This window comes from Orycteropus afer, unplaced genomic scaffold (assembly GCF_000298275.1).
Source record: "Orycteropus afer afer isolate SDZICR_OR568_19922 unplaced genomic scaffold, OryAfe1.0 scaffold00082, whole genome shotgun sequence".
Lineage (NCBI taxonomy): Eukaryota > Metazoa > Chordata > Mammalia > Tubulidentata > Orycteropodidae > Orycteropus > Orycteropus afer.
In genome coordinates this window covers 4010888-4026532 of record NW_006921669.1, presented here as the reverse complement: position 1 = coordinate 4026532, position 15645 = coordinate 4010888, and the positions used below count along the sequence as shown (strand labels likewise).

Below are 15645 nucleotides of genomic sequence, written 5' to 3'. Positions count from 1 at the left end.
AGGTAACATGTAAAGAAATATGATAGCTGATTTTATTAATTTTGTAATGTTTATAATGGTATTATACTTTTTAAACCCCTACCTACTAAAGATACATTAAGAAATATTTACAGGAAAAATGATAATGTGATCCAGGTTTAACTTTAAAATATTCCAGAAAATATGGAGGGCGAGGGTGAGGATGACAGAGAAGAAATCAAACAACGAAAGAATGCTGACAACTAGTCTATTCATTCTATTTTTGTGTGTTTTTAAAATTCTTATTATAAAAAGATCACACACATAAAATCAGTCTTTAAAAATAAGTGTCACTACTAAAATGTTTTAGAATCCTGAAGATCTAATGAGCTCTGTTTTCCAAAATGTAAAGCTTAAACTCATCAGAGCTCACCTCTGAGATCTATGTTATTGTGGGAGGAATTATACATAAACAGATTAACAAAATTCCAACAATCTCTTTTTTGGTTGATTTTTGTTCTTTAATTCTACCAAGGACAAGTGTTTTGGGAAAATGGAAAGTGAAATGAAGGGTGAGGGACTTACAAAATAAAAATAAAAATGTACAAGAAAGACACACCACTTCTGTGCCTCAAATGTATGCCCTCAATCTAATCGTGAAAAAACACCAGACAAACCCATATTTAGGGACACACTATAAACTATGTGACTTGTAATCTTCAAAGGTGTCAAACTCAAGAAAGAATGACTGAGGAACTGTCACAGACTGGAGAAGACAGAAGAGACATGACATCTAATTGTAGGATCCTCCATTAGATCCTGGACTAGATAAAGGACTAGATAATACTAGGCAATTTACTTCCGTACTGATACTGCCTCAGAAACCCAAGGAAAGGTCGCTATGAGTCAGATCTGACTCAATGGCAGTGCGTTTGCATTAATACTATTATTAAATGGTAGAAAAAACAGCAAAATCTGAATAAAGCTGTACACCAGTTAATACTCTATCATTATTATGTTAACTGTACTGATTGTACAAGATGTTAACATTAGGAGAAGCTTGATGCAAGGGTATATGAGAACTCTACAATTTGTGTAATTTTTCAGTAAATCTAAAATTATTTCAAAATAGACAATTATATTTGAAGAATAAAGGCTCTACTTTGTAGGAGATCCTGGATAGAGTGGGAGAACAATGTAGAACAAAACTCAAAATCATTTAAAAAAATAAATAAATAAAAGGGACCAGGGTTTGCTGGTCTGATAGAGCCTGGTGGAACCCCTGAGACTATGACCCTTAGCTGCCCCCTTCAGGACTAGAATTGGACCCACTCCTGTGGCTGCCAGCCAAACAAAAGATAAGCACATGAGCTGAACATTCACATTAGGTAGATACACTCCTTGGAGAGATCAATCATGGGAGAAAGAAGGGCTGTGTATCCACAGGGACATAGCTTGGGGGGCAGGAGGGCATGGGAGGGAAGGACATAGGGAAGAGGTAACTATGGGGACGAAGTGGGAAGAGAGCTGTTGCACTGTGGGAAATTGCAGTCAATGTCATGAGACAGTATATGTGAGCTGCTGTATGGAAAATGAATTTGCTCTGTAACCTTTCACCTAAATCACAATAAAAATTAAAAAAAAAAAAAAGAATAAAGGTTCTATAGCTCACACAGACTTTGCTATGACAATTTTGTGACCAGAGAAAACTAAAATGTTAAAGGATGAGTTAAAAAATACAAAAAGCAAACAGTACCACAGTGCCTCACAACCTAAAAACCATTGCCATCCAGTCAATTCTGACTCACAGCCCTAGAGGACAGAGCAGAACTGCCCGAGAGGGTTTCCAAAGCTGTAGTAAATCTTTACAGAAGCCAACTCCTCATCTGTCTCTCATAGAGTGCCTGGTGGGTTTGAACTGCCAGTCTTTTGATTAGTAGCCCAGTGGTTTAACCACCGTGCCTTATAACCTACCCTCCCTAAATCCAGATACAGTCATGCATCACTGAACATCCATGACATGTTCTGTGCAATAGGATGTTGTATGATTTGGATGGTGTATAAACACGCCTAAATCTCAAGCAACAGCATTCACCGATTTTCCACCTTTGTGTTGTTTGATAACCTTGTTTCATTTCCAAATTGATACCTCTCCTTTGCCTCTTGCTGCTGCTGTCACTAGCACTGGTTTTGCTGTATGAAGAGAGCCATGATGCACTTTACAGTATTATTTTTGATAGAAAATTAAACAGAAAGAATACTACAACATTCAAGAGATGAGAAATACACAGGATTGGATGCTGCTGCCTATGAGTCACAGCACCCATTTTTACACAGTAAACTTTTTATTTTTAAGTATGGAAATCCCACACTAAAATAACAATAGAAAGTACAGTACATACATAAGCCAGTATCAAAGGTGTTTATTATGACTATCAAGACATATGTACTATAGGTTATGTATATGTACTGGACCATTAAAACACCTGGCAGCACAACTGCTTTGTATACACGAGACATGAGATACATGTGTTGAGTGTGGTTATGTCTGGTTATGTCCACTACATCCTGTGCTCCAATCAGGATTTCTGAACTGTTATTATCATCTTATGGGACCATGGATGTATATGCAATCGGATGTTGCCCAAACAGACATTCTGCAGTGGCTATCTAGAGATGTTCAGTGTTTCGTTAGGGAAGAAGCACACTGCCTACCTCGCTCTGAATCAGAACGATCTGAAGAAATAGTTGATCCAATGCTGTCCATTCGTATTCGTTCCATCTCCTGAGGACCCTGCAGCTGTTCCAGTCGCCGCTTTAAAAATCTCTGTTCTCGTTCCAAGTTCTCAAGCTGGTGCTGGCTCTTCCTTTCAGCTTCTTCAAGTTTCTAAAATGTTAAAATGATATTTACAATCATGCATAGTCCAGTACAAACAATAAAACGTACTGATTTCTATGTAACACCTCAAAGATTTCTATGGCAGAGAAAATGTGAACCTACACATACACGAGTATATATAAAAAATAGTTCTGTCTTCACTCTGTGTGTGCATGTAATGAAAGCTACGTTATTTGAACGAGATGGAATTCTTGAAGTCTGTAATCACCATGAGGAGTTCTGGTGGTGCAGTGCCTAAGGCATTTGAATGGTAACCAGAAGGTTGGTGGTTCAAACCCACCAGCTGCTCCATGGAAGTAAGATAGGGCAATCTACTTCTGTAAAGATTTACCTCCTCGGAAACCCAATGAGGGTCTTTACGAGTCAGAACCGACTCGATGGCATTCAGTTTAGTTTATTTATTTATTTAGTAATAGCCATGAAGGAGAAACCTCCTCTGCAGTGTATTTCATGGAAAAATACTGAGGGACAGAGCCAAGTGACGTTAGCTCCAGCAGAGGGCACAACTGCCTTTCTTCTGAGGACCAGGAGGGTAATTGTTATTTTCCTAGTGTTCCCAGCTCTTCACATGGCCATGCTGTCAAAACAATTTAGTTTAATCAGGTTATGCTGCTCCCATCAGACTAGCTTGTAAGTTTTTAAAAAATTTTTTTTTGAGGTCAGTTATTATGGAAGGCATGGTGAGCTAGCTGTTATGTATGAATAAGTATCGTTGCTAATCATTAAACCAGGACCAAGAACCATGTGTAAATGTGAAGGTAAAAATTTTCACCTTGATGTGTGCTTTGGCTTTGTTAAGCAAACCAAGTGTTGTGTGCCTGGTGCAGTCTGGTCCTAGTGGAATCAGAACTTTTAAGCGTTCTAAACACAGGCGCAGATGAGCTCGTCTAAGAAAGAAAGAAAAAAAAAATCAAATAAATCAGCACAGCTTGGATATTATACTAGAAACATCCTAAAACCTATTTTCAGGAAAACAATAATTTGCACATTATTCAGCCTATAACCATCTTACTACACCCTCAATTCTTCTGTTTCAAAGTAGCTGCAAGTGCGGACATGCTTGTTTTTTTGGTCTCTGCCATTTCTGTTGGCCTCTGCAAATACTAGTCACTTCAGATGATTATCCTCAATGGTAATCTCTGTCAGAAATGGTTTATTTTTTTAGCCCACCTCATAAACTGTCTCACTGTATAAATATGGAGGTGGGAAAGTAAACTAGGGCACTCGTATTTGGTTTGATTACCTAAAACTAAACGCGAGAGCAGTGATTTTAACCCAGGGCGCATAAAATGCTCACAAATCTCCACTTTATGTCTCCCACCTTTTACTTATACACACATCCCCCATTCTACACCTACACCTGTCCAACAGTGTTATATGTTGTTATATATTATTAGGTTGAACCATATGAAATGTCTGATATTTAACCATTTGTCACTTATAAAAATGGCAATTTAATATGATTCAACCCAACAGAAATAGCAAAATCCTGTGACTGGCTAAGATAGGATCAGACAGAATATATGGCCCTGTAATCAATTCTAACCACTGAAATAACAACCCATAAAATAGTCTCCTGCTTCCTAATATCCAAGTGTACCAGCTCATTAGCTTTTAATTTTTATTTCCCTCTCACTCTTACCACTCCCCTCCATTTTCTTAGCAAAAGAAAAACAAAATAGTTAACAAAAGCCTTCACTAAAAATTACTGCCTTCTCTAATCCATCCATCCTGTAGGAAATTCTGAAGTTGGGGGAACTTTTGGCTTGAAATACCAGCAAAAAGCCTCACGGATTTACCTTCCCTGTGACCCCAAACAATTATGATCACTATGATCAGAGTGAATTCTGGGTACAGAATTCCATTCTCCAACAACAGTAGTCCACATCTTTGGTCCATAAGGCATGACATAGCTCCACAGTTAACATGTATAAAAAGAAAATCCTCAAAGGCTTTTTTAAGGAGTTAGGCTACCCCTAACTCCTTAAAAGAGCTAAAAATGACTGTTAGCAACTGCCTCAAAAACTGCACCAAAAACAAAACATGTTCTCCATTTTCTCCTCAAAGAGGGCCAAATGGCTTAACAGCTCACCCACCAACTTACTGCACAAGAGATAATGCCAGGTGAAATTCTCAAATGTTAACAATTTGAAAGAGGGGAAAAAAGAGCAGCCAATCATGTTCCTGACAATCAAGGGCATTGAGGTAGTAAGGTCAGGGGTTTGGCTGATGAACGGTCAAGATTCCTCCAAGATTCCTCCAGCACCCACTCGTGCAGCTGTAGTTAAAGGGCCATTAGTATTTCCATGGCAAATCTCTTTACTGAGTTTAATAACTAAGTGCTAATCATTGGCTTTAGGCTGAAACCTGCCCTACCCTGGGTCTGAATAAAAGAATGTTTTTTTTTTTTATTATTATTATTTTCCCTAAATTACTGGTATATCAATAGATAGCCTTTAATGAGATTTAACAATTTTAAAGTCACTCTTCTCCCCCTGTTGTGCTACCCAAATTCATGCACCCTTTAGCAAAATGTTTCTTTTCAACTGGGAATTCTCTTAGGTGAAGAATGTCACATGATCACACAATGCTCTTGCTGGGCAGACTGGAAAAAGAGAAAACACACACTGTAAGTGGTTTTCAACTCTTTGTTATGCCTCACAACTGTACTCATGATATGACTGGAGGGTAGAGAGACAGACTAGCAGTTCTCCTGCTAATAATTACAGTCTCTCAAGAGGGTTCGGAATTCAGTCACCCAAAAAAAGGTAACAAAGCAATGGTAAAAGTTAACAAGCAGCACAGCTTGAAGAATGCAGTCAATGTCACCGAATTGGACATGCAGAGATTACTGAGTTGATGTATGTTCTGCTACACCAACAACAAAAATAAATTTAAGAAAAATTATAAATTGTGTTCCCACAAGAATAGCTTGTCAATTTTATTCAAATTACTTAAACCCAGAAATTCCATATATACAGGGAATATCTTTTACATTTTGGTTTAAGAAACATCAAAATTGCTCCTTATTATAGATTCAGGTCAAGGAAAGAGAAGTATAGGTCAATTTTCTGTTAACCTAGGCTAAAATCAACTAACGTAATATTAAAATAACTATATTCTCTTTTTAGATATTAGTCACTCAGTGGTTTGTGGTTTGTTAGTTACATGACTTTTGTGTACCAAGTACTATTTCAGAGGCTTGAGAAGGAACAGTAAAGAAGATATGTAAACTCCAACATTTTACAATCTAGACTGCAGAGTAGAACATTTTTTGTTTCATAGTGAAATAAGCCATACAGACATCAAGGGGAACAGAATCTTAATTAAAAGGAGAGACTGTCTCGAGAGAAGGCAGACTTGTAAAAGAGGTTAAGACTTAACTTTGGACTTAACCGAAACCAACCAAACTCACTGCCATCAAGTTGAATCTGACTCACAGGACTAGATTTGTCTAAATGAAAAAATAAGGGTTTTCCAGGTAATCAGAAGAACCCAAGTTTTCACAAGTTGGGACCAAGTTTAAACCTAAAACTAAAATACCTTAGTTTCTTTCATTCAAGAGAAAACAACTGAGTCGGACTTTGCTAAGGAAATATCAGCCTTGGTCAGCAATCTGGAGGTCTGGGACAGCACTGTCAAACTGAGAGCTACTGAGACCAAAGGAGTCAAAACAAACAAAAAAACCCACTTGGCCAGAGTCAATCCCAACTCACAGCAACCCTTTTCAGGACAGAGTAGAAATACCGCATAGGGTTTCCAAGGCTATAAATTTTCACAGAAGCAGCCTGCCTCATCCTTCTCCCATGGAATGGCTGGCAGGTTCAAACCACCGACTATCTGGTTAGCAGCTGGATGCTCTCTAACCACTACACCATCAGTCAAGGTTTAAATAATATCTGAATCAACAGAGAAAGCAGAATGCCCTCCAAAATACCTTCTAGTAACCACTTCAGTTAAGTAATTATAAATCTGCTTCAAGATAACAGCTTAAGCCAAGAAAACACACCCTGAGATACCATGTCTTACACAGGCCAGAGATGCCACTCTCCATATTCCGTAAACACAGTCCACAACAGATACTAGCGTGAGGGAGGAGTGGGGAAGTCTTCTGCTTCCCTGCGGGGAAAGGTGTAGCTGTGGGAACTGTCATTTCCTCCCATTTTTTATTGGTAAGTAGATCAGGCATTTGGAGAGTAGAATAACAAAGAGTCAATTCAATGGCAGTTGAAGGACAGCAGCTGACCAAGGGGGAGCATAATTTTCAGAGCCTCCATCCAAATACTGCAGTTTTCCATGTGTGCTCATGTGCCACTTAGGTAAATGCACCACCTTCCCTTCCAAGAGCAACGGTATCCTGTGACTCTAAATTGTAAAGAGTTAAACTAGAAAAACCATTCGCACTGATGTGGAAGTTTTTTCTCTCCAGCAAATTCTTGAAACAAGAACTGTGTAGCAAAATTCCTCTTCCCTTACAATGGGGCTACTCTCTCCACCCTTTCCCCCATAATCTCCCTGTTGGTAACCAGATTGCAAGCTTAACCACCAATGACCTAGAAAGGCATATCTTTTGATGCCATCTGGTCCTTTCTTTTCTTGCCTTCATTTTCATGTGACTGGTAGCTCAGAAGCCTCCTGTATGGGCTTGCCAAATCATGGGCTATAAGGTTTTGGGGGAAGGGAAAGAGAACAGTAGACAGATAACAAGGCTTGGTTTGACTTGAAAATCCTTACGGATTGAGAAAATATGGAAATATCAAACAGTGATACTTTTCTAGTCTCCAAGAAATAGAGAAGCTGATACAAAAAATACGGATTTATGAAAGGAAACGTCTTGTACCTCTAGTCTAAGTAGGGAAAGAAGGCTGGGGAAAGTTGAGGATGTTTTGCTGGATAGTCTGATGAACACTAAACAGCCAGTAGAAAAATACCTGATATTGTAAAATTTATGGAACTAGGTTTGATGGAAAATGAGAAAAACTTTAGCCCCCTGGTTAACATTTCCTTGACTTTCACAACATGTGGATGGCTCAAAATCTATAAAGCTGAACTCTTTCTAATTTTACATGAGTGACGATAAAGAACAATTCAGAGAAGACACTGCAGCAGGAGGCATCTGAGAGAAAACTGGAGTCTACTTGCTGAGAGGGAAGGGACTAGAGAATGGAGATAGACTTTTATTTTCAAAGACGTCTGAGGTCTGTTTAAAAATGAGTTTTACCCAGGGGCAAGGGTAATTCCCAGCCACTAACCCTGCTAAAGAGAAGGGTCCTGTCAAAATTACCCATACCTTCAATAAGGGCAACCCCCCTCATGGAAAAAGGAACAATTAGGGCCCATTTGGCTTTTACTTCGGTAGACTGGGATTGTTTTTCCCTGAAGGAACAGATGCTGCTTTTGATTTCAAACCTTGTAAACAATACGGCCAAACTAAAGTATCACAGAACAGGAGGGGAAATTATTCTGTTGTAAAATGGCTCCTCCTCCCTGTAGCTGTGATATTTTAAAGCACACAGGCATATCAACCACAAGAAGCACACTGTGTCGAGGGAGGACTGAGGGAAGAATTCTCTTTCAGAAAAGCATTGCAAGTTATCATACAACGACGTTTTTCAAGTTGTCTCTGGAAACTCTAGTTCCCCTGCCCAACAACAATAAGAAATCTAACCCTGGCCCAGCTCCACACACCACCCATTTGCTGATGTCCCCAGAGGCCAGGTCCTCCTTTGGAACTTGCTTGTCTTTCATTCCTCCACTACAGGACACCAAGACTTTGCCAAGGAACTAAATCAAACTGGAAAGCAAGTAAAGTGATGGGGACAGAGCTTGTATTTTCCTCTCTGCCGAACGTTATGCAATGGGCTGCGAGTCCTCCCTTCAGACATGTTCTTTAAAGCTGCAGTGGCTTGTGGCCAGGTTTCCCAACACCCCACACACACTCTTGCACATGACAGCAGCTAGTAGCTTATCCTATACATTCTATATGCCAAAGTTTCTTTGAAATTTAATGCTGAGAATCTTCTGAACATATCCAAAGTTACAAAAGCAAACAAAAGAAACCTCTTCCTGCCTCATTTTCTTGACATTATGAAAAGAACATTAAAAATCCAGAGAGACCAAGGATGAAGTCCATCGACACTGCGCTCCTGAGTATATGTTCCTACACTGTGGTCTTAGTCTGCTGTTCAGCTTCTTCTGTTTGTGAAATAAGAAAGCCAGACAAACTATTATCACAAAATGGCATCTGATAATTATACGTTACACTTACAATTTATGTATTATCTTCTTCACAGAAAATACACAAACTATTAATTCCTAAGAGCTCTGGTAGCATAGTGCCTAAGGCACTTGACTGCTATCCAGAAGGCTGGCGGTTCAAACCCAACAGCCACTCCTCAGAAGGAAGGTTGGGCAATCTACTGCCATAGTGATACCACCCCGGAAACCCAAGGAGGGGTCACTATGAGTCGCATCCAACTAGACGGCAATGAATTTTTTTGTTTGTTTGTTTGTTTTTTAACTTGGCAAGTGGCCTTTCCTTAGCATCAGATGTGACTATGGAAGTCATGGGGCTCAGTGACAATAGAAATAAAAACTCAAAACAGCAGGGACCCTCCTACTCTGCTTACTTTTCAGAAAGAATCTTCTTTCATTTAATATTCCTCTTAATTCACCTGGTATCTTGCAAAATAATCAAACAGGACAATCAATAAGTGTTATACAGTTATAAATTCCATAAATTACTGTGACACACTGTCAACCTTAAAAAAATAAAAAATAATCCACTGCTGTAGAGTCAATTCAAAGTCATCGTGATCCCGTGTGTTATAAAGGAAAATTGCTTCAAAGGGTTTTCTTGGCTGTAATCTGTACACAAGCCAATCAGCAGGCCTTTTCTTCCCCCCAAGGCACCACTGGTTGGGTCTGACCGCGCGTTTAGTCATTGTGTGCTTAACCATTTGGGCCATCCAAGGACTCCTGGGTTCTACAGAGGGCTCATCTACACAGAAATAAGAATTAAAATTGGAAAGGTTGAGAGTCATCACCCTTTGAAGACTTAAAAACCACTTTCTTCTAATAAAATGTAAGCAGTTCTTCAGGCAGTAAAGGCACACCCTTAGGAGTAGTCAACACTGAGCCAAAGGGTTAAATGTGGCATGCTTTCAGAAGTCACTGATTTTCCTCACAGATTCGGAACAAAGGCTCTTTAGATAAAAAAACAAGCACAAATAATGTAGAATGTACTTTTAAGAAAAAAAGAAGACTTCAAATAAATTCCATGCTACATTGTTTCACACTGCATTCCAGGACTTCCAGGAATCTATGTTCAAACTGCTAGAACCGACTTCTATGGGTCACTACTGAGTTCTGGACTTCAGAACATCATTTCTGTATCATGGCTGGGATCATGTCTTTCAAATGTTTGGGGAGAGAAAGAAAGGGGGGAAGAGGTTCACTGACTCATTTGCTCACTTAATAAACTAATGATGACGAAATAGCCTACTCCTTCTCAAACTACCCAGATTCCACTTAGGCTGAAATTTTATTTTGGCTTCACAACTCAGATAACAAGAGATGAAGTGCCATCTAGTGACTAACAATCATCATCGGTAAACAGTGAGCAGCACTTTGTCAAGGAGCTAGCTGCTGTAAAGATTTTAGAAAGATACCAGTAGCCACCTCTACCTGTTTGACGATGCTCTATAGTCTGGCCTCTGCCTACCTCCTTTCCAGCTGTCTCCCATTTCTCATAACCTTGCTCCTGTTATACCAAACCTCTTCCACACACCCAATGTGCGTCTGCCCTTGCTTCTGTCTACCTGGAATGCCCTCCTCTCCACTGCCCACCTGCTGAGCATCCAAAATCGTTTCAAACGAACACTCCATAGCCAAAATACTCCCTTTCCTGCGAGGCCTTCCTTTCTTCCATACTTGAGTTTTACACTGATGGCACAATTTTTAGTTATCTTCTAGATAAGACTGAATCCATACATTTAGGCACTTCAGGTCTTCCAGTACTAAACAGAAGCACTGGCATACAGTAAGTGAGGAGGAGGGATGTAAGTTAATTTCTAGCGGATGTTCCTTGGACTCTTCAACTCACCACAGCTGAGGTAACAATCAATAATGGGAGTCCCAAATAGTATAATCAGCTCCCAGGCCAACATTTGTGAGAAATGTGCTTATGAATGCCAGAACTCTAAACCCCTGGTACTTCTGTGTGTGTAGGTGTGGTCATCAGTGAATTTCAGTGTGAGCCCCACTACGTATAAACAACAGTCTCCAACCCAACTCCTAACTAGAATCACCATCTCTTTCAATAGTGAGACAGAGGGTCAAAGAACTGTAGCCTTTACAAAAGAACGGCTGTTACATTACTTACAGTGATGGGAGACGAAAAGGACAGTGTCAAATGAAATTCACAGACCATCTTTTTAAATCCTCGGAAAGAAGGTTGGGCAATCCTACTTCCGTAGTGATACTGCCTCGGAAACCCAAGGAGGGGTCGCTATGAGTCGGGGCTGACTCGATGGCAAACAACAACAACAACTTTTTAAATGCCATTTTTTGTTACCAATTTCAACTTCCTGACCTTTTTAACAAGCCTTCTAGCAAGTGGAAAATTTGACTGATTCTAAGTTTGGCCTCCTATTCTAGCTGTTGTTTAAATAGTGATAATAACACTTGTAATGGCAAGAGCAATCATGAAGGAGAAAACAGAAAAGAAATCGCTAAGAAAACTTAGGTACAAGAAGGGAAAATACAAGAATATTCCAAGATACATGGGAGACAAAGACTGAATAAATAGCTTTACAAGACCCCAGGACTGCTGATCAGTTAAAACACATCATTCAGGACACAAACAAAAATTTTTTATTGTCCTCCATTCATCTCTAAGGAAGACTTGACTTTTGAGTCTTATTTTAAAAATAATAATTAAAATCTTGTGCCAGAAATATATGTTCTTCACTGGAACTCCCACAAGGAACCCAATCTCCAAAGTGATTTAACAAAAACTGCTCACTTGACGTCCATGCTGTGCTAAATTTAACTTTCATGCCTACACCCCCCTCCCTTATCTGTTTATGAGAATTCAGTAAAAACTTGATCATTCATTCACTATATTTCTTCTTAGGTCACACAAGAACTTTCTGTATTCTAAGTCTCAAAGTCTGGGAAATAGGGCTACATCACTGGAGAAAACAGTGGCAATTTGTTCTAAATACAAAATAGCTTATTTTCCTTTGGCAATTCTCCAGGGGTTTGAGTGGAGGGAAAGGATACTCCTCTCTCCAGAGGGATCACGCTCTATCTTCTGAACCTGGCCTACTGTCAAAACTTAGCTGTGGGTGGGAGACAATTTTTTCTTTTAATTATTTATCTTTCACATCAATTGGAAACGGATTAAGGGTTTTTGCCTTATTAACAGTTTTTCTACTCTTCGGCCTTTTGTTGGTGTTCATCACTATTCCGGCAGCCCCCGTCGGCTGACTGAATGGTACTAAGGGGCTGAGAAGTGTTGCTGTCCAAAAGAAAAAGCATTCTCTCACAGGGATGGGGAAGGCAATCTGCAATCACAACAGTAGCTACTTGTGAATTTTCTGTTTGAAACGCAGTGATGTCAATACCACTGCACCCTGCCAGCTACCAGGGAGTAAAGTACATTTTGAAACCCAAACAAACTTCCTCCAGGCTAGCAAGTCAGATTTGAGACATAGTGATAACACTGTAAGACAATGCTCTAGTTTTATGTACAAAATACATACAATAATTATTAGTAATTCATCCATAAAAATTAAGTCTAATCCTCACAGGCCCATTCCTACTCTCAGTCTAGTGCAACTGTTTTCTACATATGCAAATTATACTTCAGGATGACAGTAGAACATGAAGAAATACTGTTAGTGATCTCTAATGAAGTGGCGATCCCACACAGGACGAACAGCACGCTCAAAGCATGCTCTGTAATGGAACTGTTCACCCAGAAGTATAAAATGAAAATTTCAAAATGCCTTCAAAAATGGGCCCCCTAATAACATGTGATTAGTATAATAGCTCATTTTAAGGGAGTGTATTTACTTTGGAGGAAAGACACCTTTTAGTAAATGGAGCACTCTGGCTTGAAAATTAACACATCCCTGGAAAGTGACTATTACCAATTTGTACTGAATCTGAGTAATCTGAAATGGAAAGCTGAATAATTACAAGTGGTAAGCCACGTTGATCACTGGATGGCAAAACGGTCTGGCATTGCTGAACATCTGTCAACTCGGTCAAGCCAACCAGTGATCATTTTTCCCCCCATTTTCTATATTATTATTGAGTTTTTGGTGAAAATTTACACAGCAAATTAGGTTGCCACTTAACAATTTCTATACCAGTGATTATTTTTAAAGTCCCATTTTAGCACAATTTTCCCAAAAATCAAAATGAACTTTTTTGGGGAAGAGAGTAAATTTGGAGTAGGAAAGGGGTAACAAAATAATAGCTGTTGGCCAAGGTCTTCTTTTTTTTTTTTTTTAAAAAAAAAAAAAAAAAAAAGAATCCTAAGGCATTCATTAATTTTTGGAAATTCTGGAAAAATTAGGATTCAAGAATTTTAAATATGCCACAGTCCTGATGACAGAGAATTAATGTTCTGGTGTATCTTTTTATTTCTAAACTACTGAGCTGTTCCAATCTTTCTCTTTCATTATATTGTATTAACATATTCTTTTCCAACCACAAAAGTTCCAACTGAAGAGTAAGTTTTTGAGTTACTTGGGGAAGTAGCCTCGTATAGCATCTGACACCAATCCTGAGCATACTCTCCCCTGATAAGGCAGACATTTTGTCAGTGTTGTCTTTTAGGGCACTGACACACGAGCACTCTTCGGCAACATAATGTGAACATGCCTTAATATTTTACTTTTTAAAATCCTTCTGAAAAAGAAAAGGTGTTGAACGGGTTAACAACAATTACAGTAGTCTCCTTAAAGCAAACTTCTATCAAATAAAAGAATGCATTCAGATTATGAATGGAGTGCAATATTATAATTTGTGACTTGCTTCTATTTATATTTGTGTAAATTTTAGTTTGGCTCTCTTCTTCTAGATAAGCCCAGGACAAGATTAAATGAGAGAAGAATCTGAGATCTAGTGTTTATTTTATGATTCCAATGTCAACTCAATACTATTACAGCTTTCTGTCCAAGAAGGATAGCCACAAATAGCTCGGAAGAAAACCCAAAAACAAACCCAGTGCCATCAAGTCAATTTTGACTCACAGTGACCCTATAGGACAAAGAACTGCCCCATAGCATTTCCAAAGGCTGTAAATCTTTATGGGAGCAGACTGCCTCATCTTCCTGCTGTGGAACAGCTGGTGGGTTTGAACCACTGATCTTCTGGTTAGCAGTCCAACGTTTTAACCACAGCACCACTAGAGCTCCTTAGAAAAGAAGCCCTGAAAAAACTATGCAGTTCTATGGATTTGGGAAAAAGGAAGATGACACAGGATGAGGAAACATATAAGACAGATTTACTCTGTTAGAAGTGGGTTTGGTTTGGTTCTTCTGCCAGTAAAAATCCTGATCCTTCATCAGGGCAGGTTGTGGGGCTCTCTCACCTAAGTCTATCTCACCAAGAGCAACATAAAAACTGTTGCTCTAATTAAAGAAGCTGAAAGAATTTAGAAGGTAAGTTTGCCCATTTTGGCTACATTTCCATTTAGATACTACACAATGAAAAGTCCTGAGGCATTGTTCAAGATCACCAACATCTCTTTTATCTAGGGGAAGAAAAGATATATATTAAAGATTCTTGGAAATTATAAAAAATAAAACTCAAAACTTATTCAGCATTTTCTTCTAAAAACATGAATGTCTTCCAAAATTTGCAAGCCAGAAGACCCCTGCCACCTCTTCATCTGACCCAGTACAGACAACACTAAATTCCAATTACTTTCAAGGGAATTCTAAGAGTCCAGTATCACCAAATCGCTCTTTAGGAAAATCTTACTCCATTACAAAAATAGCAGTCTTGCAAAGTCGTTCAGCTCTATCCAAATTGTGTTATGTTTACAAATGTTTTAACTGCAAAGATGAAATTTCTTATTGAAAAGAACTTTATTTAGAAGAGAGTGATTTTTTTTACAGCTATGCCAAATACAAGCTGTTCTGCTGTTCTGTAAAGGGATAATTGTGAATCAAGCTGGAGTAAAGTGAGTCAAGATAGAAAAATCATACAGACATTACAACTCTAGAGAAAAATGCCATAATTGGTCACACTGATGATCCAAATGCCAAAGAGTGTGTTTTTGTCAGTGACACCAATGGATAGTGCAGGGTAAACGATTATGGTTGCCTTCAATTACAACAACCTATGTATCACAGAAACATGCCCTTAACATCTCCTTACTAAGGCCCAAGAGCAGTATTGTACCAAAGAACTGATCTAAAAATGGCCCAATTTTCATTTTTCACTAGGGTAGTAAGTCCCTATTATACAGTTAATACTTACTAATAAAAAAAGGACTATCAAAGAACTGATCTAAAAATGGCCCAATTTTCATTTTTCACTAGGGTAGTAAGTCCCTATTATACAGTTAATACTTACTAAAAAAAAAAGGACTATCAAAAAAAAAAAAAAAAAAAAAAATCTACTATCTGAGTATAGTAGGGGAAAGAGAAACCAGAGGGCACAACAGAAGAGAGCAACAGCCAGGGATCCAGGTAAGGGGCGAGATCCAGGCCCCAGCCCCACCAGCTAGGAAAGCCGGGAAAAGAGAACCCAGAGAGGACAACAGA

General features: G+C 38.8%; 1 protein-coding gene across 1 annotated transcript in view; it reads right to left on the bottom strand.

Moving 5' to 3' along the window:
* Positions 1-15645, bottom strand: part of MXI1 (MAX interactor 1, dimerization protein) — a gene marked incomplete at its 5' end in the record, with an annotated part of 127858 nt that overhangs the window by 23357 nt on the left and 88856 nt on the right. The window contains 2 exons of the mRNA XM_007941545.2: positions 2674-2845; positions 3630-3744. Coding sequence (XP_007939736.2) covers positions 2674-2845; positions 3630-3744 — 287 coding nt within the window. The remainder of the gene's footprint in view (positions 1-2673; positions 2846-3629; positions 3745-15645) is intronic.